The following is a 27,669-nucleotide window of genomic DNA, read 5'->3' on the forward strand; positions in this document are numbered from 1 at the left end:
TCCATCCATCAATCCTACTTTCCTTTCTGTTTTATAATGTTAAAGCTGTTTGACACTCAGCAATGAAACTTGGTATACTGTAGCATCATTTCTATAAGGTATGACACATACCACTTAGGGGATTCTATTCTATAAATCAAGATCATGACCAATAGTTTTTAATTTCCATCACAATTTCCCTTCCAGTACTTAAACATTATCACTAGAAGATATGATGTGTACCATGTTGGGGTCAAAGGTTATGGCTGAACAATTTGTGTTCCATCACATTATCCCCATCTTCGCTAGCTAAGGTTCCGATAATTCTATCTACACCTTGGCAGATTGAATAGCTATACCTGTGCTTTGTCCTAGCAACATCTATTGAATTTCATGTGTTAACTCCCTTAGTATGTAATGCCAACTAACCAATAGTGTTGTGCACTGTACATCCACCAAAAACAGTGGTTGCAATTGACCTAAAAAGAATACTTTGGAAGTTTATCATCAAAAGTATGACTATGTACCAGAGGGAAGTCATTACAGGTGTATTTAAGTGAAAGGTACTTGTGAAAACACAGACCAACTTTGGAAAATTACTTGTTTATCAGTCCATTCAAGTTATATGCTCCCCTTGTCTCCATCAAGTAGGAACTGTGTTCAAATTTGATCAATTTAAGTTTGATTGGATGCAGTGGCTTGCCACTGCATTGCCACAGCATCCAATGAAATTCACAGACCTGAAGCTCAGAAATATCTGCTTTATATGCCAAGGTGTAGAAAGGGTTATCAGAACCATGGCTAGTGAAGATGCATTATCCTCTTCTGCTCTATTACTTTAATGCCGTTTGAGATTAAGGGATGAAACTTGGTATACTTGTACATCAAAAGGTGAGTCATCATGCACCACATCTGGGGTGCTATCTTTAAGGTCAAGGTTCAACATGTTTTGTTTTCTGTTACACTTATCTCTGTAACTTAAAGTCATTCAGTCATGCAACTTAGTAGATAAGTATGTTGTCATTAGCAGGTGTGTTACCATTGTGGATGTTATCTTCAACATCCTAGTTTTTATGCTTCACTTTCTTTCCCTTTCTTTAAGTTTAGTGATATTTGAGGTGAAAGAATTAAATTTATTAGAACAATATATCATCACAAAAAGGTGTATTGCATACCCCATTGGCGGGTCCAATCTTCAAGGTCCAGATCATAGATCAACAGCTAATGTTAAAGTCACATTTGCCCTTTTGCTTTCAAACCTACCAGCTTTTTAAGATAATGGTTGAAGCTTTGTATACTTATATTTAGTTCCTAGAAGATACTGCATTGCATGTTTACAGTCTTATCCTAAAGGCTAAGTTCTAGGTCACATATTTTCTGATTTTTGTTTGTGTGTTCCTGCTTTATATCATGATAGGTGTTTGAGATACAAAAATAAACACTGCCCCATTTATGTTTCTCATTCCAATGGCATCTCATGTATCAGCCAAGTTTGAATCTCCATGGTCAAGGTCACATATATTTTTACCCTTTTCATGCACTTTTTCAAGGATACTCTTTTAAGACATAGTGATGAAACATGATGACTTTCAATGAGTAAGGGGTGGAGGCAAAAATGTGCAGAATATTTTTTAAAAAAAAATGTACTGTATACTTTGTTGAAGCATTTATGAACTGTGAGAGTTGATCACTAATATAACAGTATCAAGTATTTATCTTTGTTAATTCTACAGGTAATGCATTCCATTTCAGAATTATTTAAAAAAATTACTGAATAATATTGTTCTACACAATAGAAGCCAATGTCATTTGTTGATCACGTTTAGTTTTCATTTCTATACATAAAGATTTAATCAAATTAGATTTGATTTTTGATAGGTTTACTTTCAGAAACTGAACAACAGTAACTTGGCACCATATTAAAACCATGAATTGACTGCTCTGACGGACTTGTGGTTAGAGCATCCACCTTTGATGCAGGAGGTTGTGGGTTCCAACCCCAGCTGAGTCATAACAAAGACTTATAAAAATGGTACAAGCAGTTGCCTCGCTTAGCACTCAGCATTATGAGGTTACTGTTAGGACAGGTGTCAGGATTGGGTGGGACAGCATATGATTTTTTATCTCTGTGGCATGATGCCCCAATGCAAGACATTACTATAAACTGTCACACTGCAGACATTGTAGCAATATGACTGAAAACTATTTAAAGTTATATTAAAATCCAACACACACACACAAAGCCAGGAATTTCAATGGATAACTCCGGCCAATCATTTCAAGCCAACTTTTTAAGGTGGACCACAATTTTTTAACTGCAAACAAGATATTCATTTAGTCACTTTCTTTTTGTTTCCACACTAACCTGATATATCTCTAGTATTTATTTGCCCACAACATGTACACCACCCAACCTAAAGTTCAAGTCTTTTGGCTGGTTTGGCCTGTTTTTAACTAGGAACATGTGGGTCCTGTAATGCTGATTAATTACTGTTTTATACTGTTACAATATTGTATGAACATTTTTATTTTCAGATTTCATTAACTCTTCTCTTGGTTTGATTTTTATGTATTTTCCATGATGACATCTACAAAAAAATATTGCATATACCAACAGTCAGAATTCAGGCTTTCAAATTGAATCCTCATTACAGGTATGCTGGAGATGCACTTTTGATAGCACATGTTATTATTCTAGGCACCTCAACATTTTCTTCTCAGGAGTTCTTTCTCTTGCGGGGCCCCGAGTGGCCAAGTGGTCTAAAGTGCTCTCCATTACGGATCACTGCCATCTCACCTCTGTCGGCCAATGTGGTTATGTGAGAAAGCTTGCCAGTAAATTCTCGTGGGTCGGAGGTTCTTCCCGTGTTCTTCCTCCACCATTAATACTGGCCACCATGCATAGCCTATCGCATGCTGAAAAATGGCGTTAAACCCCACAACAACAACAACAACAACAACAACTTTCTCTTGCATTTTAAATGTCCCACATGATGTGGTCAGGAAAATCAGAAATTAGTACATAACTAAATGTTTACATCTTTTCCAAAGACAACTGAATCAAAACTTCATAAACACTTGAACTTCTCACTGGTTTTAACAAAAATATAATAAATCTGTGCATGCAAAGTGGCATCGTAGATACCGTCCATATGGGTTTCTTTTCTTTTTTCTAATATGATAAAATATCACCTCTTAATGGCAAGGCACTAGGACTAGTAGGATACAATTACATTTTATATTTGTTTATATTTAATATCTAACCAGGCTAAAGAAATTAAAGTTTTCTTATTGGTTTCACACTCACTCACTAGTGATGGGAATCAGTTAGAACTTCATAATTGATAATCAGTTCCACTTAACCAAGTGATAATTGATTATAATCATTACTAAGAGCAAATTTAAATTTTTGTTTTTTATACAGTTATATGAATGATCAAGAGTTCAAAATGTTAATAAAAGTACAGGAGTAATATCTTTTAATGAAATGTATACTTTAACCTGATAATAATGTAATATTTTTTCTACTGTGTTGTGTTATTTTTTTTTCTACAACTCTGTTAAATCAAAGCAAACTTTTATGGCTAATCAACCATATGTAACTAAAATACTGTTGCAATCTCCCAACATTCTTTCATTCATATGTGACGTGTCTATAATTTAAAGTATAGAAGGACACAGTTTTCTTGTTTGTCATTATTTAAAAATATTACAAAGGTTTTTACATTTCAACTGAAACAAATCATCAAAATGTATTTAAATTTATTAACTCAAGAATTTAACAACTTAATCATATAATCATAACTATATGTTCCAAATTATGAAAGTTTGCACCTATGGAATATGGTGTGGTTTTATATTTGTAGTTGTGAAGGGAATTAATAATTCAGATCAGCTTTAGTGGCTTGGAGTTTTACTAACCTTTGTGTTTTGCCTAAAACTGAAAGGAAGTAGTCTCCCTTTACACACAATCAATTATGGAGTTTCACAATCGATTTTCTGATTACTACAGATCACGGTCTATGTTGTTTGTAGTTGAGAGTATATACTGTAATCAATCATCATTTTCCATACAAAACAAAACATGTGGAAATACCTCTTCAAATATTTTTATTTTTCTCTCTTTGATCTTTTCTTTTTCAACATTTATCTGAATAATAGTATTTACAGTTGGACCTAACTTACAAGTAAGTATATGAAGTAATCATTCATTGTTTTCCCTTGAAAGGTGGAAACACCTTTTCTAAAAACAATATTTTCCTCTCTTTGATCTTTTGTTTTCAATTTTTCTGAATACTCAGCAAAAATGTTGAAACTGATCTTAAATTTGGGTGAAGAAAGTTGCACTGGTATTTCAATTTGTCCATAAAAACATCTCCTGCACTGAAAACCCAAATCAACGGCATTCGCATTTTGAATTCGCCACACGTATGTTTCAATCCTGGAATTGCTTATAGAGCATAGGGCAAAATGAGCATTCAGAGCATCAGGGGAACTTTTGAAATAAAAAGATCTGATTCAATGATGTCTTACAATTGAAATTCAGAATGTCATCTTTTCTTAGAAGTAATAAATGTATCAGTCATATACTTTAAATAAACAGAAAAAACTAATAAATTAAAAATTAAGTTTTAAAAAATTGTGTTTTAGTAATCTGGAGAGAGGCAGAGAGGAAGGGAAATAAAACCAATAAGGGCAATGTTGAGGCGGGGGGGGGGAGCATTTCTCTATTTCATTCTAGCAGGAGTACTGTGCAGTCAAGAGATGAGGAATTTGTAATTTAGCCGGTTAGTGCTTGTTAGTCCCAATGAGTGCTGAATAGATGGATTTAAGCATACAATTTAACACAATATCATCAGAATGAGACATCAAGAGTCAAAATAAAACAAAAAGATAAAGAAACAGGCATTAAAACAGAATTTTATTCACACTATAGTACATGCATTCTCAATGGAAAATGACAAACAAATCAGAATGTATAACTTCAAAATATGCGTGGTATGAAAAACGTACTGATTCAAGATGTGACAATTTAACACATTATCATCAGAATGTGACATCAAGAGTCAAAATAAAACAAAAATATAAAGAAACAGGCATTAAAACAGAATTTTATTCACACTATAGTACATGCATTCTCAATGGAAAATGACAAACAAATCAGAATGTATAACTTCAAAATATGCGTGGTATGAAAAACGTACTGATTCAAGATGTGACAATTTAACACATTATCATCAGAATGTGACATCAAGAGTCAAAATAAAACAAAAAGATAAAGAAACAGGCATTATAATGGAATTTTATTCAAACTACAAGTACATGCATTCTCAATAAAAAATGATAAACAAATCAGAATGTATAACTTCAAAATATGCATGGTATGAAAAATGTACTGATTCAAGATCCAGTCAATGGAATGAGAAAAGCAGATGCAAATGCACAGGCTATAGATATAGTGACCTAAAGTACAAAAAGTAGGTGATTAAACAAGGCATATATTTTAGATATAGTCACACACACACACACACACACAAAGGAGTATGAAAAGTAGCTCAAAAAGCAGATGAAACTTAAGATAGTATTAAAAGTAGGTCAAAATATATGTATACAAGATACAGTCACTGAAAGAAAAATTGGTCAAAATATATGCCTGCAAGATAGTCACTGAAAGAAAAGTAGGTCAAATCTAAAGGTAATTTGATATCAATGTATCAACATATCACAATACTATCATGCTGCAGTCTAAAACTATTCATATAGTAACTTAATATAAACTCACCAAAAAAATCTTGCTTGTTGAAATAAACAAGGTTACTTAGCACAAATAAAAGCAATCTCCTTGACATCTACCTGTATTTCCCAAAATAACAACTGTACAAACACTTTATAAATTCCACTTTACCAAGAATATTGTCCAATCAACAAAGAATGTTAGTGCAGTATATTACAAGATAACATTTATTAATTCTTTAGAGATGTGGAAATATTTCTATATAATACTCAATCTACATCTACTGTTTTGGTAAATAGTTTTTCTCCTCCAGTTTGTATATATATATACATGCTATTGTGTTGTTCTTAATCTGATTCTCTTAAATTGCATAATATAAGCTTTTCTACAGTAATTTTAATGAATCTTAATATAAAATAAAAAGACAGAAAGAAAATTAAAATCTTTATGTCAGTTCATGCTAGTAATGTAAAATATTCTACAATGGATTTCTAAAATGATAAAAGTAATGACTGCATGTAAACTTTGGCCGTATCAAGAGTGGCGTGCCATTTCATCCAGCACAAGCATGTGATGGCTCTGCATGCAAAATTTCCAGAAGGATGGCATCTCTGGAATGTTTATTTACCATGTGATACAATAACTATAATACAACATTACCCAGCACCAATAAAACCAAAGCCACTGGAATAAGTAATATAGATCAATAACTTATGGTAAAGTCGACTTGCATGAGCATGTCCATTAGGTTACTGATTGTATAATGCACAGAGTGCATGCTCTTGATAATGATGACATAGACTATACATGAACTTTATACTAACCCTTGAAAAATGGACTATCCTGGGACAAATGGATATGGCTAAGCTAGTAGAACACCATATGAACTACTCCATCAGTTAAGATAATCTATTTAACCTGACATCATAACACATGATGCACATGCAACACACTGTACAATGTATACTTGCATCCACAGTTACATGCATGCTGATATAACAATTTAGTTTTTTTGTGGCTGCAAGTACATTCTTTACCGAGCATCTTTTTTATGAGAAATAATGTTGTTGTTGTTGTTGTTGTTGGGTTTAACGCCATTTTTCAGCACGCGATTGGCTATACATGGCGGCCAGTATTAATGGTGGAGGAAGAACCCGGGAAAACCTGGGAAAGAACCACCGACCCACGAGAAGCTACTGGCAAGCTTTCTCACATACCCACATTAGCCGAATCCGAGACTCGAACCCACGCAGACAGCGGTGAGATGGCAGTGATCCGTAACGAAGAACGCTTTAGACCACTCGGCCACTCGGGGCCCCATGACAAAATAATGAAAAGGTAACTGAATTTTTATTTTATATATTCACATGATGTCAACCACAACTTTATCTTTGCTAGCCAAGGTCCCTATCTACACCTTAGTGGATCAAACAGATATAATGGTGCTTTGTCCTAGCGATATCTATTCGATTTCATAAGTTGCCTCCCTTAGTATGTAATGCCAACTAACCATTATCGTAGTGCACTGTACACAGACCACAAATTATGGAGGCAATTGACCTAAATAGGATACTTTGTAAATTTAACACTGAAAATATGATTGCGTACCAGAGGGAAGCCATTACAGGTGAATTTGAGTGAAAGGTATTGGTGCAAACACTGACTGGCTGTGTAAAATTGCTTATTTATCAGTCCATTCAAGTTGTATGCTCCCCTTGTTTCAATCATATAGGAACATTGTTCAAATTTGAACAACTTAATTTTGATTGGATGAGATGGGTTGCCACATCATCCAAAGACCTGTACCTCAGAAATATCTGCTTGATATGCCAAGGTGTAGAGAGGGTTGATATATAAATGAATCAAGAATGTAAAAGGAAAAAATTTTTCAACATCAGATATTATATACACTGTAGTCACATGGCATGGCTCAAAAGAACTTGTATCTACATGGGTATACATTTGACATATGTTGCAAATGTGTTATACATACATATGACTACAAAATGTTTCAACTTGTAATGCATATGATAACATATCTACAGATCTAATATGCTGGTAAAAAAAATAGCTCATCCAAAGAGAGTGTTCTATGCATGTTACCCAGAAGACAGAAGTTAAATAAAATGTCTTGTCTCTTGTATCTAACACTGACACACTAACACAAATACTGTAAAAACATAATACTCATGCAGAAACACTTTTATTTTTATTCCTAGTATGAAGCACAAATACAGGCAGGCAAAAATAAACAGGTAATACAACATACAAACATTAAATAAGCCAAACATGCATAAAAATCATCCACCAAAAGTATGATGTGATAAATACAAGAGCAGAATGCTACAAACGAGGTAATTAGGTCATTAAAGCAAAAAGATGAAACATGGCAAGAAAATTAAAGCAATGTATTCAGATCAGCATGATGTATGTTAAAAGTAAGCAGATAGGGAATATGAAAGATGGCGAGTGCTACTTCGGCTGGGTATTTTAGAATTTAGTTTCACTTTATTTACCTTGTACATGCTTTGGTCAACACAGGTCTTTCTTGAAGATTTTTCATATATTTCTGGAACAATTTCTCCAGAATGTTTTCGTTGTCCTCTTTGCTGAGACTCATTGTTGCCACAAAGTTCTTCGCTAGCCAGGTACTCTGGTCGTTCCCTCGTGTTCTAAATTAACAGGACCTTTGACCAGGTTAGAATTTAGGCCTTTTCATTTGCATGGAGGCAGCCATCTCGATTCTCGAGCAATCTCGCAAGCACCTGCACGAGATTTCAGTCGACACCGGAGGCCATGACAGTTGAAACGACAGAACGAGGAAAATGCATTCACTTAACAAAGTTAATGTCTGTTAGGCCTTGTGGTTTTAAGTGATATTTTTCCGGGATAAGAAATGTTATTCCATATGACTGCAACGTTGGCGTGTTTGTCAGGAACAGGTAAATTTGCAATTTCATAAGAGATATCCAGTCATGTCCCAGGCCTGTCTAATATTCGTGCTTTATGATATCTGCACAAAATTTTCTCAGCTTTGTACAATAGATGTAAAGTGAGATAAGTGTATTGCTCTTTCGGTAAATGTGCTACATAAGGGGTGGGGTAGGTGGATGGGACGCGGAGTGAAAGGCGAGATTACAACTGTATATTTATTGATATCAGAGGCTGACAGCTCGCTAGACCAACAAGTAGATATGTAACTATGCGCAAGGTATTTTGAAAGACGCATTTTCAAGCTGTAACTTTACCTTCTTTGGATTTATCATAGTCTCATTATTATAATTTATATATTTTCCCCACAACAACTGTAAGATATTACACCAGGAGCTGTTCAAAAATTTGAAATCTAAATATAACCAGTCAAAATTTTCGACTTTCGGAGATCAACAGTATTTTCAACAAACGGAAATTGGCAAAAAAATAAAAAAAAATAGAAACATTTTTTTTATAATACCTTAAACTAAATAATTATTAAAGTATTAGTAAATTTATATGAGTCAATAAAAAAAAGGTATTTAAAACATCTATTTAGATTTTTTTCCTACATACGGTAATTGGAGTCAATGCCGATGATTGTGCATTAGGATTCACATCGCTTTGATTTACTTCAAAATATAAGCACAATCGAGGTGAAACAAAAATGCAATATGCACATTACTATCCATTGTTTCAATTTCACGGATATATGTTCCTTAACACCAAGTAGCAGATTAAAAAGACCATATTTAACGACACTTCATAAAAGATGGGGAAAGGTTAAGCCGTATTTATAACAACGTAGGTTGGCTCTGAAAATGGCCAAAGTAGCAGCCCAGTTTGTAAGCTGGTGATCAATTCTATTAAAATTATGTTTCTAGTGTTTGAAAAGGTATGAATTTGCTGTAAGGTGTGCCAATTTTGGTCGAAAGACGATAAATTTGCAGTGTAATATATTTTCAAGCCTTGATAATGATGTCACTAAGTGTCATTACTATTTCCATCATGCTGGCAGTGCATCTTCCAGTTTGGATTACATGACTGACCCACTTAATTCATAACTCAATTTCAGGCAATGAACATCAGCTAAAATTGTCAAAAATACCTTAAAAAATAGTAAAATCTTTTCTCTTTCTATAAATGTATATGTAGAGCGTGTATTTTATAAGAGGATAAAATGCAATCTAAATAGTATGTAGTGCCTTTACCTACCTTAAAATGAGTGCTAAAATTAAAATAATGCCAGATATGCAAGATTTGTTTTTTTTTTAACTTATTAACCCGTGGAGGTTTTTGTCATTTTCGCCTGAAATGCAAGTAGGAAACACATTTTGGGGGCTGTTTCTGAATAAATGCTAATACACTGACATCCAAGAGATTTTCCATTAGCCTAATGCCAAGTTGTGTTAGAAACATCGTTTTCTAGTGGTTATTTTGCTCGCACATGAGCAGAAGGGTAAAAGTTCCATCATTTTCATATTAAGACCACTCTTTATTCCAAATGCCGACCATATCATACTTTTTGCAAAGGTTCACCTACCTGTGTGCAGTTCAGACCAGTCTGCCTTAGAGCTGAGGCCAAAAAGTCTAAAATCCGTTATAAGAGTACGTAAAAAAAGAACATGATGCAATAGGTGGACGGCAAGTTCAAAGGCTTTGACTGGCGGTTGGGTGGGAAAATGTACTGATATTTACAGTGATTGAATTCAGAAGCTTTAAGACCCAGAGATGTACATATGGTCATTTACAACAGTACATTAAATAAACAACATTAACTTTCATTTTTGTGTTCATTTCTGAATGTAGCGGAATAAGCAGTGACAAAATTATTGAATGTTTTTTTAAATCTGTGTGCATATTTTCGATGGAATCACATGTATTTTGGATTCAATGTACATGATGAGATTCACAGGTGAGTACACAGTGTTGATACTCTATTGATGCTATATATTAGACACGTATTTATTTATAAGCAGCATTCTTGTATATGTGCCAATTCGTGGTTTTCTAAATAAAGTAAACTATTATATATGCCTTCTCTGTTTTCAATACAGGTGTATTTCTCATTTAATATGCATCAATTAAGATGGTAATTGTGCTGATGAAGCACGTATTTTACTGCCTGCGTTTATTACCTACCCCCTCTGCAATTTTTTGGGGTACATGCATCATTTTCTTCAGCTAACTGACCTGGTTGCTTATAACATGTTCGGTCTATAACATGGTCGGGTTCTGTGGCTCCCAACTACCGTGTTATAGTGGTATCACACTGTACCAGTATGTTAATAAAGAAAAAAATCAGAGGTCTACTTGTTAGTCTAACAGCTCATGTGCACCATTTTTGTTGTTGTTTGTTTTTTTTTTGTCTAGAGCCACACAGCTGGTCTCACTTTACAAAGATTACTAGGGTTATCATATTTGAACCTTTAAAGAAGAGAACACTCAGCAGTGTTTCCCTTTAGGCACATTTGTGAGTCAGGGATGCACGCTGGAGAAAATTGACTCAAACATTTTGTTCCCATGCGTTTTTTTGACGCAAAGGATTCGCATAATGCGATCGGGATTTATTTAATATCCAATGCATTGGACGAAGGGTGGCATCGTGTATACTTCGAGCATGGGCATTGACTGGTTCCCCGCTTTGTTTACTCCCTGTGTTGCGCTCTTCTATTCGTATAGCGGAGTGCAACGCAGGAACATACAAAATAAGGAACCAGACTAGCATAGGCAATGTTATGACGAAATAGCTTCCCCTAATCTCGCGAGCTCTCACGTGATTTCCATCGAGCTCAGCAAGCTGTCATCTCGATGTTTAACCTCAGTGCCACTTATCTGGCTCCATGAAAAACCTTATCAGAACTTCCCTCATTATAACACTCTATTTATAACACATGCAACTCATTTTGCTCTCATGAGCAACCTTATCCAAACATCCTTTGGTATAAGACATATTTATTACACTGGCTGCTTGTATAGTGCCCATTGATGGATTTATAAAGATGAACATTGTGTGCATCATTACTTTATGTCTGCTTTCATTTTATACATATATCAGGAAATAAGTACAAGTGGAGATAATCTGAACTTCAAGTAGATAGGTTACCCCAGTAATTAGGAAACCAATCTCTGTTATAGTCATATTGTGTCAGAGGATGTATTTTGAAAGATCTTCTGAAAAATGCAGCAGAAGACCAGCTCATGTTGTATTATGCTGTTTAGGCAAGATGATTTTGGGGGCCCCGAGTGGCCTAGTAGACTAAAGCACTCTCTGTTACGGATCACTGCCATCTCAACTCATTTTTCCTCCTGTTCGAGTCTCGGATTCAGCCAATGTGGGTATGTGAGAAAGCTTGCCAGTAGCTTTTCGTGGGTTGGTGGTTCTTTCCAGGGTTTTCCCGGGTTCTTCCTCCACCATTAATACTGGCCGCCATATATAGCCTATCGTGTGCTGAAAAATGGCATTAAACTCCACAACAACAACAACAACAAAATTATGATGCATTGTGAACAATTTGTTTTACCTATCCCGAATTGACCTTTCTGCTTTTTCAAAAAAACACTTGATCTTGGATGTGTTATTATTGTACATCTGAATCCTGCTAGTTAACAGTATGCAGTGAATTCAAAAAGCTTGGCAGTTAATGGTTATTTTTCCTAACTCTCACTCTGTCTCTGTCTCTCTCCACACTGGTCCTTCTGTTGTAGTACAATTATAACTTGGTACCCTGTTGTACAATAGGAATTGAAATAGCAGTCATCATCCTTGATTCTCAATATTCAAAGTTATATGTATTTTCTAAGTAATGTTTCAGAGCCTAATGAATACTTACAGGGTTTTATTTCTCAGCAAATGTGACTTTCTGTAACAGTTTTATCTGACATGTATGTGCAATACTAATCTGACTTGCTGTTTCCTTGGGAATGGACAGATTCTATTACGTGCACATTTGAACTTTGATAGTGCCTGCAGTTCTGCTATCCTAAGCATAAGTCTGCCCATCAACAGCACATTATACGCAGTCCATTCCAGGCTTGTGTCTTCATCGGGCACAGCAACAGATATATACGAGCACACATCCATTTTATCCTGTTCTTCAGGTGTAAATAGTGTTGCTGATACCAGGTGACTGATCTAAAAATAGGAAAATGATATAGGCATACATATTATCTATTGTGCAAAACATATGTACATTACTTGTCATTGAATGGGAAAAGGTTGCTTGAACTAATTAGGTGTGGCATCCACATTTTCTTCATAATTCATAAGCATGGGAATCTGCAAGGGAGGGGGTTCTGATTATTTGCATTCTAGTCCTTCATATTTTCTTAATGTACAGTTTGTATACATCCACATGTACAGCTGACATAGATCTCATTTTTGCCAACTTTAATTGTTGATACAGGGTTTTAGGGTTCAAAGAAAGATTAAAAGAAAACAAATGCTCAATATTCATAAGGTAAATATAATGCAAATTCCTCAAAACATTGTATATTTTATTGGACCATTTTTATAACTTGAACTGTTATATTTTGGGGCAAGCTCAGCATATATATAAGTATGCCATATTTGTTTCATCAGAGCATGCTGTATATATTTTGTTGTATGTTCTGAATTGCTGCAAATTATCCAAGTCTGTCAATGATACCATTTTTTTAAATTATCATTTTTTAATTAAAGCAAACTATTAAGGTGGCTGAGTAGAAATAGGGTCAGTTGGATTAGTGGAAACATATTTGGGGTGTCTTTTGCTCTCGGGTCGTTATTATAGCATATATGTGAACCTTCCGGCTTGGAGTGTTTATTTTTCAGAGATGATGGATGTCTTGCGTCCTCTCATCACTCACTGATATCTCCAGCATGTGCAAAATTATTTGAATGATTAATTTTTTTCCCCTTTTTTTCACACCTTGATTTCATTGTGGTACACCACTCCAATAACTCAAGTCACAATGGGTGAAAAAAAAAAAACATGCACTGCACTGTAGGCAATGGTGCAAATTACTGATGGGCCTCCAAATAAATTAAGACACCAAGACACTGGACTAGCAGGACTGTTTAATGACTGAAAACTTGCCAATAATAAGCATTTTTTATGAAGTGAATCGATTTGTGTATAAGTTATCTTTATTTTCAAGATACCCAAACTCTGAAAGGTCATTTACAACATTTCTCCAACTGACCATCACATGCACATGACAATATGTAGCATGATTTTTTTCTTCAAAAACTTTGGACATTTATTTCATGAAACAACCATTGACTTGATTTTCTTGTATTGTTCTTTTAGTAAAATATTAATGTCATGATTCTGTTGTAGTGAGGCTTCTCATGCTGGAGCAAATCACAGAGTGATATTTTTTTTTTTCACGACAAACTACAGAACTAACTTCTGCATAAGGAACTGTATCTATGAAACAAAGCTTTCCATTAACCATGTACTCATTTCGTTTGGATGCCTTGCTATCTTTGATTAAATTGTGAATGAGTAGGCTAATTTAAGGTAGTTTAATTATATTGCATAATAATGTTTGTATAACTTTTGTTGTTGTGGGGTTTAATGCCATTTTTCAGCACACGATAGACCATGCATGATGGCCAGTATTAATGGTGGAAGAAGAACCTGGGAAAACCCCAGAAAGAACCACCGACCCATGAGAGGTTACCGTATTTTCCGGCCTACAAGTCGATGCGGAGTATAAGTCGAATTGACCAATTTTGTAAATTTTCCATCCTTTGTCCATATATAAGTCGATTCGGAGTATGAGATGAGGCCAAGCCAATAACTTGGCTTTGTATTTTATACTAGTAACTTCCAGTTGCATGAATATTGATGGTATCGTTGTATGATATTCCATATTACCGGCAATCGTGAAATTGCATTACCGATGCTAACATGCTTGTGATTTTACTTCTGAACTGCTATATTTTGTTATCAATTGACACAGCTGAATAAACAGTCCATGCTTGTTTTATTATAACTGAAAGCACATCCATGTTGTAGTTCATTTTATTACCTGTAGTTATGAACGTAACTTATACAAACTTGTCATTTTCTATCGTAAGTTTGAAAGTCACGGACTCCGTTAAATAGATTCGGATATATATATATATATATATATATATATATATATATATATATATATATATATATATATACTATTTTTTAGTGTTTGTTTTGTTTGGACTTGGATATAATTAACATTTTATTACTAATCTATTCAATGATATACCCGACTATTATCTTTATCGGCGAGTTCGAATAAAAAGTATTGGGATTGATCTCTTGTCCTTATAACAAATTTTGTATGGAAAATGACTTCAATAAAATGTTGACAGATTTTCATTTCCCTAAAAAAAGCCTCATTTCCCTACTGGCAGGCTTGCTGATTTGACCTATTCTGTCGATTCTTGCCCTCAATCTGGTTTCAATTATAGCCAAAGCGCTAAGCATGTTTAATTACCGTGTAAATAACACTGCATAGCCATGTGGTTGTTGTGACAATGTACATTGTAATTAAAACAAGAATGAATTGTTGATTTAGAGGTGTTTATTGATAATGGAATATAGTAGGCTCGTAATACATGCTGATTATCACAATCGTCAGGTAACTCAAAATACTGTCTTTTTTTCTCTTTGCAAAAGCTACAAATAAAAACCGCCCTGAATAAAAGAACGATCTTGTACACGGACAATTTTTTCATCTCTCTCTCTATCTCTCTTGTGCGCACACACACAAGCACGCACGCGCTCACAATATATCTGATTTTAGTTTAGTTTAAACCATATTTGTTTTAATTATGATATCCATTGCAACAAGAGCCACATGGCTGTGCATGCTATGATTATTCCTTCCAGTTGAAAAGATTGATCAAAATATACCGAACTCATTAAAATGTGCCCGTACTCTAGCAATGAAAACAATGCCCATGGCTAAATTCATTATTTACATCTAGAGAAGGGAGTGGGCATCATTTCCTGTTGTACTTAATCCCATTGATATTAAAAACGGGTAGCGTAATTGATGCGGATTAATGGTAAAGAACAATGGGGTACCGGCAATATGGTAACTAGTATCGGTAGCTAAAGCCAATATCAAGGTCTAAACAATTGCAGCAACTGGCTTTGATTGTTGTTGGAAACCAAAGACCAATCTATCAACAACCGGTATAATCAAAGAGAGACACCGAATCGTCAGCTGGTTAAGAATGAATATAGGTGAAGTGTTGACATTACAATTTGCTTTAAACTGAATTGTGAAACTAAAAATCATGGATCACTGATGATCTATGAGTACTGGTAGTCCATCTTTATATCTGATTTTAGTGTAGTTTAAAACTAATTTATTTGAGAAACTTTGTTAAATACAATTAGAAACATATGATTTGGGGGATTCAGTAGAAAGCATGATCTACATTATTTTATAAATAATCATAGAATGCTCGAGTTAATATGGATTACATCCCTTTGTAGGATCAATTGGATCAATCAAAAAGCTATGCCGGTAATTGCTCATGTGTGTCCAACATTATACTGCAAAATCAAATATTAATGGACCAGTTATTTCATATCTTTTTTTTTAGGAACAAACAATATGCTTTGAATTAGTACAGTACACTATAGAGTATAGACCGTAAGTGTGCTATGCTGCCCGGTGAAGTTTTTACTGGTATGGTAAATTGTTTTCTTTAATTTTATGTTTGAGAAATAAGAAAAAACACGCAGAATGCAAAATAAATAATGACAAAACTTACAAATATAAACGCAGTCATATTAGTTTATGACAATTTATTGACATAGTAATTTAACATGAATTTGTACTTCTATGTGACCTGTTTTAGATTATGCCGATTATAGAGCAAGGTCAATAGCATACCGGATACTGTAACCCATATTTAAGTCGATGCAATTTCAATGACACAATCCATATATAAGTCGATTCGGAGTATAAGACGAAGACCGAACTTTCAAGTAAAAACTTATCGACTTATACGCCGGAAAATACGGTACTTGCAAGCTTTCTCACATACCCACATTGGCCAAATCCTAGACTTGAACCCACACAGACAGTGAGATGGCAGTGATCCGTAATGGAGAGTGCTTTAGACCGCTCAGCCACTCAGGGTTCCTTGTTTGTATGACAATGTTTGATTAGTTGAAAGAGTTGACCTGACACATGACTTTGAGAACAAATAAAAAAGTATGTGATTCTGGGTATCTGACTGACCCTAGTTTTAACTGTTAACTCTACATTAAGAAAAAAAGAGGAAAAAAGGTAGAGAGAACAAAATTAACAAAGGGATGCAACTATGATTGAAGTTAAATTTTGTCTAATTATGCTTTATTTAAAGCCCCCCAGGCCCACCCAAAATGTCAAAAAAGTTTGTACTTACCTACATATTCTACATTTTTTTAAATGTAAATAGAACCACAACTAATTTTATTTGGCCTGACTACAAGCACTTAAGCACGTAGGATTTGCATGCCTTTTGACTTTTAATTTACTCCACCACCCCCTCTTTTTGATTTGATATACAAGATGTATTTAGCATGGTAATAGAAAGCAGGTCTTATTTCAGTTGAATATAACAATAGAATGAACACTTCCTAAAGTTGAAGATCAAAACAATTAGGTTCTCCCAGCAGTGCTAGTCTACATAACTGATGGAAGATTAACATTTTTCACATTAGAATAAAAGAGGTCGTATTGTGTATGGTGATAATAGTGAAGCTGAAATAAAAGATAGAACAAAAACACGAATTTTAGATCTAAGCAACCAAACTATTATTTCACAATATTCGGTGATGGATGGAAACGAGGATTTTGATGGTTGGAATCAAGTTCAAAGGAAATGAAAGTTGTATAGTTCCCAGTATAGTCACACATAGTCATTCATGTCAGATATGTACGAATGAGTGTGTGACGATACATGGTTATGTGCATGGTCTTCTATTTTTATTTTTTTATTTTTTAATTACAAAAATTGAGGACCACATGGCAGATGGGTCTGCCATGACCAAATGTGTTATCCTCGTTAAAGATAGTTTATTATTATTATTATTATTGAAGTGCATTCTGCCCTTCATGTAAAGGAGATAATAAAATCTGATATTGTTGCAAGAATGACACTGCGCATCATGCAGAAACTCCATCTTATGAATTCATCTTATGAATCCATGTTCATGGAATCTGCATATGATGTAAATAAAAATATACCACATGTACTCGCTTGTAAGACCAGTCCAACTGCACAGATCCAGATCTGCTACCGCTGGCAGATCTGAGTCTATGCAGTATGGTAGGAGTAATCGGTTGAACAAACAACATAGGCCCTGATTTGCTGGTGCGTTATGCTCCAGCAGGTCTGGATCTTTGTTGCTTGAAGTTTTAGTTGACTTATGAACGAGTATATACGGTATCTGCCAAGATTCTGTTTGCTAGCTTCATAGGTGAACATAACCTCCCATTATGATATCAGATCGTTTTTCTGTTCTAGCCAATGTTTCTTGACTTCAAAATCCCAAACAAGTTCTTATTCTCATAGAGACAGAGAAAGTACTCCTATAGTGCTCCAAGATTTGGGTCCTTGTTAAAAATAAAATTGAAGACACTTGCCACAATGAAAAATTTGCCATTCTCTTTGAAAAAATCCTCCTTGTTTTGAAATCAAAATTCCTGTTCACATTTTGCTAATCACCTGATTTGCCATATGTTGATTTCTAAATTTCTGTCACATGTATATGCCAGAAAAGTGACCATGTACATGGATTTTATTTTTAATTGTTTTGAGAAATTTGTTACGGCAGAGATCGTGTATTATATAGCAGAACCAGATTTGATCAGTCACTGCTTTGAGTGATTACTTCCCATCTATGACCCAAATTGTCATGTACTTGTGAGCAACTGCCTGTTGAACCAGGATCCACCCATTTTGAGGCTAATATTGTTTCAACACTTCATAATAACATTGTTGCAACCCATTTGTAAATACTGACATTTATTTAAACCTTTGTAACCAAGGTCACAAAAAATTGCCATTGTAGTGCCAAATCATGTATATATCTCCATTATGATTAACCATTATTCTTTTTAAGAAAGCAGTCTTGGATTGGCATAAGGAGTTGAGAGTCATATTGTTTCTTTATTTGTTTTGAAAATCTGCACACGACATCATGAGAACAAGTTCAAATGAATCTAAAAGGATTATGTGAAGCCACATAGGCCAGATCTTCGTTGATGAGCAGATTAAGATTATTCATTGATTATCGTTGTCTTACGGATTTTTCTCTTCCATGCACATTGTTTTGCACACTTTAATGCATGATGCTTGAAACGCCTTCTTCAGTGTTTGAAATATTGTTAGCATAAACCATGTTGAGCAGATTTATGATTACTTGCTGTTCTTTCTTAAAATATAAATGATTCATCATTCGTAATAAACCTTTTTGGTACATCAATCTTTATCATATAACCATTTTTTGTGATGATTTATAGCCTTACAATGAGGCTGCACCATAAACTCAACAATCAATCAACTTGTTTCTCGGAGTAATTAAAGCTCATGTTAATCACCAAAAAGTCAGCTGTTTTTCTATTTGTTTCACCAACTTTTACATGACCTTTTAAATGGAATAGGAATATGGATTGATTCCTTGTGCTAATGCTGTAACGATTCGGTAAATCGCAATAATATTTTCAAGACTAAAACAAGACTCAAACTTGAGCTTCCATGTCTAGATGAGTTGAATTTGTTGTAGTTTAAAAAATTGTGTAATTGATTATTAATTATGCCCACAAGAAATTTACCTCATGAACTAAATGCAGAAATGTGCAAATTCAGAATTGATAGGTGAACAGTTAGAGACATTTTCTTAATTTTCTCATTTAGTATTCAGCAACACAGACTAGCAGGTGCATTTAAATATGATGCACAAACTACAGGACTGTTGTAACAGGCATTTAGATTCATTGATCATGTACAGACAAAAGTCATGCAATTTGATTCTGAGTAGGTAATGGCAATTACTGTCCTAACTAAATCTTGGTCACAAATGAAAATGGTGCTTCTAAGACACCCTGTGGTGTCCATCATGAAAATCTTGTTATCACTACTACTCCATTATCAATGCTCATACCAACATGGGTTTTCACAGAAAGATTTCCTAGATGTATAGTTGGTTCTAAATGAAAATGTTTCTGATGTGACATCCAATATGGTCCCCATGGCAGCCATCTTGAAAATCTTATTGCAGCTACTCCTTATCAACATGGGGTTTCACCAAAAGATTGTACAATATCTATTTGTTCCAAAATGAAAATGATGCTGATCTGATCTCCAATATGGCTGCTTCAGTGGCCATCTTGAAAATGTTGTTATCGGTATTCCATATGAATGGATGGTCATATCAGCATTGGTTTTTAATTCAAAGACTTGTTACAGTATCTAGCAGTTGTACCAATCTGACATCCAGTGTGGCTGCATATGGCAGCCATTGTGAAAGTAACAAGTCTGCTTGAACAGAAAGTAATATTGACATGAGGTTTTCACCAAAAGACCTCTTATGATATTCGTTGGTCTTAAATGAAAATGGTTCTGATCTGACATCCAATATGGCTGCCATAATGTCTTTCTTGAACATCTAGTTGTCAACACTCCCACTGAATGGATGGTCACTGTTATGGAGTTTTTAACAAAGTCTTAAAGGAAAATGGTACCAGTTGTACATCCAATATGGCTGCCATGACAACTGTCTCGAAAAACTTAATGCGAGTACTTCCATGAATAGATGCTTATTTTGACTTGGTGTTTTCACTAAAAGACTTCTTAAGATGTCTTCCTGTTCTAAATGAAAATGGCACCAAACTGACATCCAGTATGTAGACCACAGTATCTACTATGAAAATCTTGTTATCATTGTAATATCGGAGATGGTTTCAATACTTGACAGTCAATATACCACCCCATGGATCGTACTGTTATATATGCAATATACCACCCCATGGATCGTACTGTTACAGTGTTATTAGTAATGGTCAGCATGTAATTAAGCATCTATTTATAGATCCTTTGCAGTGTTTTTTTGCTTTTTAACATATTAAATGCATGTACACAATTTCACTACAATTTTACGCCCTGAATAAAAATTACAAAAATAGACAAAATTATGTACCAGGAGTTGAAAAAATATAGATATATATATATAACAGTTGGACTTAAATGAATACCATCAAATACTACCAGAAAGGAACATATTTATAATTGGTAAATTATTGTTTAAAGTGTGGATCGGGTGTACATACATGTGATAATCTGTTTGAAGTTGTGCAGGTTAGGGAGCTGTTGGTATTTTAGAGCAACAAATTTAAATGACAAAATACATATTATGACCAGAATAAAGGTAGTTGTCAAGTAGGGTGATCTTTATGTGAATAAAATAAGTTTATTAAATTGGTTTTTCAAGGAAGGTGATGGTTGTTGTGGCTTTAGGGTTTGATGCCATTTTTCAGCACAAGATAGGCTATTCATGGCAGTCAATATAAATGGTGGAGGAAGAACCTGGAAAACCACAGAGAAGCTACTGGCAAGCTTTCTCACATACCCACATTTACTGAATCCGAGACTCAAACTCATGCAGACAGCGGTGAGATGGCAGTGATTGGTAACGATGAGCGCTTTAGACCACTTGGCCACAAGGGGCCTCCTGCATGGAAGGTAATGAGAATGATTTTGGAGAAGGAAAATTCATGTGAAAGGATAAAATGTAAGGCTACCACTGAATCTGAGGTAATTGTTTCTCCAACGCCAGACTGAGTTGCAGCACAATATAAAGTTAAATATGACACACCCAAGGGACAGATATTTTCACCCACGTTGAACATAATTATCCATGGTTTGAATTCATTGACTGTCAAGAAGATGTTTTGCAGTTATTGCAAACAATATTGAATTCCAAATTGGCACGGGTTGGAAATTCAACCAGTATATATATATCTCAGTTGAACTAGCAAATTCAGAATTATGCACTCATGAAAAAGCAAAGTGAAATTATTTAATTTGTTGGAATGTAGGAGCCTTATGGAGATGTGATTCCATGCTGCCATCAGCACTGCCAGGATTTACCATCATCTTTGCCAGCATTTACCATCAACATTGCCAGGAATTGCCATCAACATTGCCAGGGTTTTCCATCAACATTGCCAGAATTTGTCATCAACATTGCCAGGAATTTCCATCAACATTGCAGGGATTTAACCTGATAACTATTTTGCAATTTATGTTTCATGCCACAGTAGTACTGATGTCAAACGATCTTTTGTAGTGCTCAGAGATTCAACAAGACATGCAGAGATTAATACTAATGAAACTTCTATTACCAAATGAAATTCTTGTACTCCACAGATCAACAAATGGTGACATTTAAGGATAATTTGTCTAGACATTGACTGATATTTATGTTTTGGGGCGAGGTCTTGCATTGTTCATAATTCATGACTAAATTATAAATGATTGTGGATGTCGAGTTCAGATTTTGTTTGATAATGGAGTTGACATAGAAATTATGTTTATTTTTATGCATTAACATTTAAGGACACAGCATTACATTTACTCGTCTGCGGGTCACACCTTTATAAAGTTTGTAGATCATTTCTGGCACTTTGCTAGGACTTGTTCCTTGAAGTTTTATTTAATTGGTGTATTTAATTAACCATTGGTTTTTACTTTATTTGTGTGTCACTTTGGTGTGTATGTGTTTGTGTGAGATGCTGTAGCTCAGATGTCAGTTAAATGTCTGTAATGGGTTAACTGAATCATCAGCTCAAATGTCAATTAAATATGTATAATGGGATAACTGAAGCAGTTGCTGAGATATCAGTTATATGTGTTCTTATGTTACCTGTTTAGGCTCGAATAAACGGTAACAAAAAAAGGAGTGAAGACAACAAGCTTTGACAAATTTAACAAATTATTTCCCTGGAAAAATGAAAAAAATATGAACTTCCAAAAATAATCCAAGAATTAAATTTTAGAAGTCCTAATAATGAAATGTTCTAATGAATTCAGGTTCGAGTCGCAACGAACAATCCAAAATTGAAGGCGATGACGTATACTGTAGATAGTGCTGATGTGTGGAGTCCTTTGTGAACCACAAAAAATAATATTCCGTTGGTTGAATTCTGAATAAAAACTGAAGCAGTTGTTTCAGATATCAATTAAAATGGCAGCGTTCTTAATGTGTCTGATGGAAGATGCCTCCTTTATTGAGAAGCAATGTCATCAGGTCATACAGATGTTAGGCTTTCAGCCATTTTGAACTGTAATTTAAACCTGTTAGGGAGGGATGCATTTGTAAGAATATAGAGGACTATGTGGGACTTGTGAGAATTGGATGATTGTGCCCTCTTTCAGTATTCAGGAATATTCAGCATCAAAACCATGTTTTAAATTCCATCTCAAAAAACCATTAGATATTAATGAATGAATTTTTTTGTCAGCATGCTTTGATGGAAGCTTGACATAGCATTACCATTTAGCATTAATTGATTTTTGTACATCCATCCAAACCCTAGATGCAAATTTTGTTTTGTTGGTTTGTTTAGTGTATAATTGGCTGTATCAGTGGAGCGAGTGCCTTTCATAAGGACACACTGTGGCAGTCGACCCGGGCTGGAGTGAGTGGGTGTCAAATCTGCAACCCATTTATTATGGTCAATGATCAAATTTTTTCCACTAAATCAAGTCTGTCTATAATACTTTTTTATAATTTCTTTTCAAAATATAATTTGATTCAAGATGTTTCAGACTGCTCAAGTGGCCTAAGTGGTTAGAGCATTTGCCTTGGATGTGGGAGGTTGCTGGTTTAAATCCCCATCCAAGTCAACGGGTTAAAATGTTAAGAGGTTAGTGTTAGGACTGGTCTGTTTGGTGTAAGAATAATGTGGCTGGGTGGGACATGATGCTACATTCTGGAGCATGATGCCTCAGTGCTAGACATCACTATAAATGGTCACACTGCAGATATCATAGTAATATGACTGAAAAATTGTACAAGCTACATTCAAAATCCAAATGTCACACATACACACACAGGATGTTTCATCTTGTGTCACACGACAGTATAGATCAGTGTCCTATTAAATAGTTGACTCCATTGCGTCTGGTCTTAACTAGTCTGCTAGTTTGTCTACATCCAGTTGTATTTTAAGGCTTATTTCCTTAAACCATTGATATTTCTTTCTTTCCATTTAAAATGTTGCAAAGGCAAAATTTCCAAGTTAAGTATCTCGGAGATGCATTCATTAGAGTTATATATATGAAGTTTTAAAATTCTGTGAACAATATTTATTGAATCAAAGTATTATTGACAATTTTTATTTCCATTCAATTTTTGAGAAATTTAAAAGATAAGACTTCTGAAAAATCATTTAGCAGGTCATTGAGCAACCTGTAAGCGCATTTTCACCAAAATATCCCTCCCCATGTGAATTTTAAAATAAGGGTGCATATAATTTTTGTCACTGAGGTTCAGAAAAAGCACTCATCAGCTACAGGTATTCTTTACAAGTTGCTGGTAGGTAAAATAGCTATAAATTAAAGTTGCAATGTGGATTCTCATTTTTCAGAATGAATAGCAATTTAAAACTGTTTTAAACTATTTGCCTGTAAATTGTGTAAGGCCATTGGTGCATTTTGTTAATGCTGACAAGAGTAATATATCTTCCGTCCACCTCTTAACTAACAAATAATATGATAATTTTAATTGTCAGTTATTAAAAACGTGATCTTTTAAATATTATGAAATGGTGCATGGATACTTTATTCTTCTTGATTGCTATAATTTATACTGTGAAATTGACACCTGACTATAAGTGATATCACATTATTATGTATCGGAGGTAATGCTTGTATTATGTTTGCAGAAAGGTAGATGGACATCGTAGTGTTTATTATTATATTCAAAACTAATTTGAACAATCAGCTGTTGAATACTTGACATGCTCTAAAACACTTGTAAAGTGTGCTTTTATTATTTGGATTTTTTTAATTATTAAAAGAAGTCTGTTCAAGAAGGAAAAAATGACCCCAAAAACTTTTTTCTTTTTCTTGGTCCATTTGCCTTGAATCAGTTATCAGACATGCATTTTCAATATACAAGTTGTCTAGTCCATAAGCTGTGTGTCAATTTTAAACACCACTTGCTAAAGGAACAAGCCCATTGAAACACTACTTATTCTTTGACAGAACTACTTGAAACTGTGAAGTGAGCATTTATCCTGAAAAAGGAACTTCTGAATGTATATCTTGAGTGAAATTCTAAATTGTCAATGTGATTTTTAAGTTTTGTATTTTGGTCAGTTTCAAGGTACCACTGGCCACAGAGTCGTGGAAATTGAGATGTCTTAGTGGAGTACACTTACTAAGTCTTAGTGGGTACACTTCCTTTCCACCAAAATTACAATATGTATTCGGACTTGTATTTCATTTCAAAGCTCTGGAGTGGCTCAAGATGTAGGCCATTGCCAGCTTCTTGTTTATTCAGGAAATTATTTTATTTATTTAAAATATTCTTTTATAACAAGTACAAAGAGTAATAGAGGGGAACTTGATTATTGTATCTCTAATAATTATTACAAACATGCCGGCAAAAGTGACTACAAAAACAAATTTAAGTTTTGGTTTTCAAGTATCAAAATAAAACGCAGTTATTAAGCAAAATTAAGATGAAAATATATGAATTATTTGTTGAATAAAATGACAGGCAAATATGAGAAAAATAATCAGTGCATGGGTTGAACAGAGAAAAGGAAATCCTCATCTTAAGAGAGTACTGTACAATGATGTACAGGGATGCTTTTTTTGTGTTATTATTCATATAGCCTTGACTGTTCATTTTTTCAAGTGATCATTTTTCATATGAAGTTCATTTGTTTTAGACATCGTCAGCATAATCAGAATTTGGCAAGACGTAAATTTTTTATAAATTTTTCAAAGGAAAAATGATCCATTTGAATTTAAAGCTTGAAATATTCACAATATCACAAGTTTAAAAGATTCACCATCTCCCAAGCTTTATTGAGATTGTACATTATGTGCCCAAGCAGCATCATTTAACACGACAATACAAGGGAGTCAGGGTGGCTCAGTGTTTAGCAGGCCAGACTTGTGACCAAAAAAAAGGTTAGGGGTTAGAACCTTACCATCAGACCTGCTTGGGTCAACTTCTGTGGTGTGTCCTTGGGCGTTTACTCCAATTGCCTTGGCACGATATAACCTACTTGTGTTGCTGTGCTGGAAAGCACCAAACCAAAACCAAAACAATTAATGGACTTTGAAGTTTAGAAATTATCTATAATATACAGTATCTTTTCTCAGTTTCATGCACACACACATACACACCTAGAAAATCAAGGCCATATTCCCTGAATAGATCCAGGCAGAATGTTGCATTGCCAAGTAAGAGCAAGCAAAAGAAAGGTTTGCATGTCACGCTTTGTACTGTATGTCATTGTGACAACACACACACACACACACACACACGAGTATACATATTTTTGTATGAGCTGTCCATTCTGTTAAGTACAAGTGTCACAGAATTAGGTTAATTTGCTATTGTGGGAAGTGGCAGTGGAGACATTTTTGCTTTGATTACACAGTTTATGCAGCATTCTTGATTTAGATAGACCCATCCTTGTTGAAATTTATTCTTTGCTATGCACAAAGATTTATTGTGATCTGAATTGTTTTATTTTATCAGTTTGGCTAATGTTTTTGGGAAGTGACAGTGAATAAGAACAATAGACAAGAATTCAGGTGCCATAATACAACCATGTTATATCAGAATTTGTGTTATTAAGAACTAGGTTATAGTAAAGTTTCTTTTCTATTAGATTCATCTTCTTCGTACATCCATTCATACATACGTATGTACATCATGTTTCCTTGTTTTAACGTTTTTATTCTATTATAATGTAAAAAAAATTCACTAGAGATGATACTTTTTCAGAAAATTGTTTGACCTTGACTGTTTATAAACACCAGGTGTTGATCTAAATTCTGACTTGGATTCAAAACTAGTAAACAAAGTTCTATTTTATTGGTTGTTGTCAAGGTAACGATGGGACTAGTGGGTTAAGAAGTAAACACTTTTTTTATTTTTTATTCTAGGAATAAAATCATTGGTCTAATCAAGGCCATATTCTGTGTATGTGATATAAACATAATCATGTGACCCCCCTCTAATTTCACAACTTGGGGGAATTTCGAAACTGTGTCTTATGATACAATATAATCTTTGTTTTGAGAGAGATTTCTCAGTTTTTGGGCTTTTACACTTAGTTTCAAGTTGTTTTCTTTGTTGTAGCCAGATCTTGAGCTATAATTTTCTTCAGATCATTTGGATTTCAAAAGGATTAGTTCTTTATTCTTTGGAAACATTTTGAGTGCTCACAGAAATTCTGTAAAGACATTGCTTACAACTTTAATTTGGATTTCCAACACCGGAGTGCCATTATTTGTATTTCTAAAGGAACTGTAGATAAGCACAGTACTGACTACAGCATATGTCATTGTCAGCCATCTTGGATTTTCCATCAGGATTCAAACTTGAAATTATTAGAACATTTATTACATGCACTTTTGTAATTTAATTCGTGGATTATTCTTAGATTAGTTTTGGATTTGATTCTTGAAACCGCAGGTTCTCCTTTTTTCATTTTTACAGAATTTTTCAGGAAAATAAACTATTTGTTAAATTTTAAAAAGCTTGTTGTTTTCACTCTTTCTGTGTTACTGTTTATTCGAGCCTAAACACATAACATTGTAAACAAAAAAAATGCATTTACCATCTGTATTCGGACTTGATATGTGACTTCACTAAGGAATATTGACGTGGTGGAAGATTTAGGATTTTCAGTATGACCCCTGGATCTACAAGGACAAGGAGGTGGTCAAAAACGGTTCAAAAAAGATAACATGGCCTGAG

General features: G+C 34.4%; 2 protein-coding genes across 2 annotated transcripts in view; one reads left to right on the forward strand and one right to left on the reverse strand.

The window, feature by feature from the left end:
- LOC149775660 (peroxisomal membrane protein 2-like) overlaps positions 1-8,468 on the reverse strand; it is a 31,556-nt gene extending 23,088 nt beyond the window's left edge. Inside the window, exon 1 of the mRNA XM_089943690.1 lies at positions 8,230-8,468. Within this exon, the coding sequence (XP_089799816.1) occupies positions 8,230-8,333 (104 nt within the window). The 5' untranslated portion in view covers positions 8,334-8,468. The remainder of the gene's footprint in view (positions 1-8,229) is intronic.
- A 21-nt stretch (positions 8,469-8,489) lies between these two features.
- LOC149775661 (uncharacterized) overlaps positions 8,490-27,669 on the forward strand; it is a 38,699-nt gene continuing 19,519 nt past the window's right edge. The window contains exon 1 of the mRNA XM_089943689.1: positions 8,490-8,655. Coding sequence (XP_089799815.1) covers positions 8,610-8,655 — 46 coding nt within the window. The 5' untranslated portion in view covers positions 8,490-8,609. The remainder of the gene's footprint in view (positions 8,656-27,669) is intronic.

The sequence above is a fragment of the Sinohyriopsis cumingii genome, chromosome 19 (genome assembly GCF_028554795.1).
Source record: "Sinohyriopsis cumingii isolate HCF-2022 chromosome 19, ASM2855479v2, whole genome shotgun sequence".
NCBI lineage: Eukaryota > Metazoa > Mollusca > Bivalvia > Unionida > Unionidae > Sinohyriopsis > Sinohyriopsis cumingii.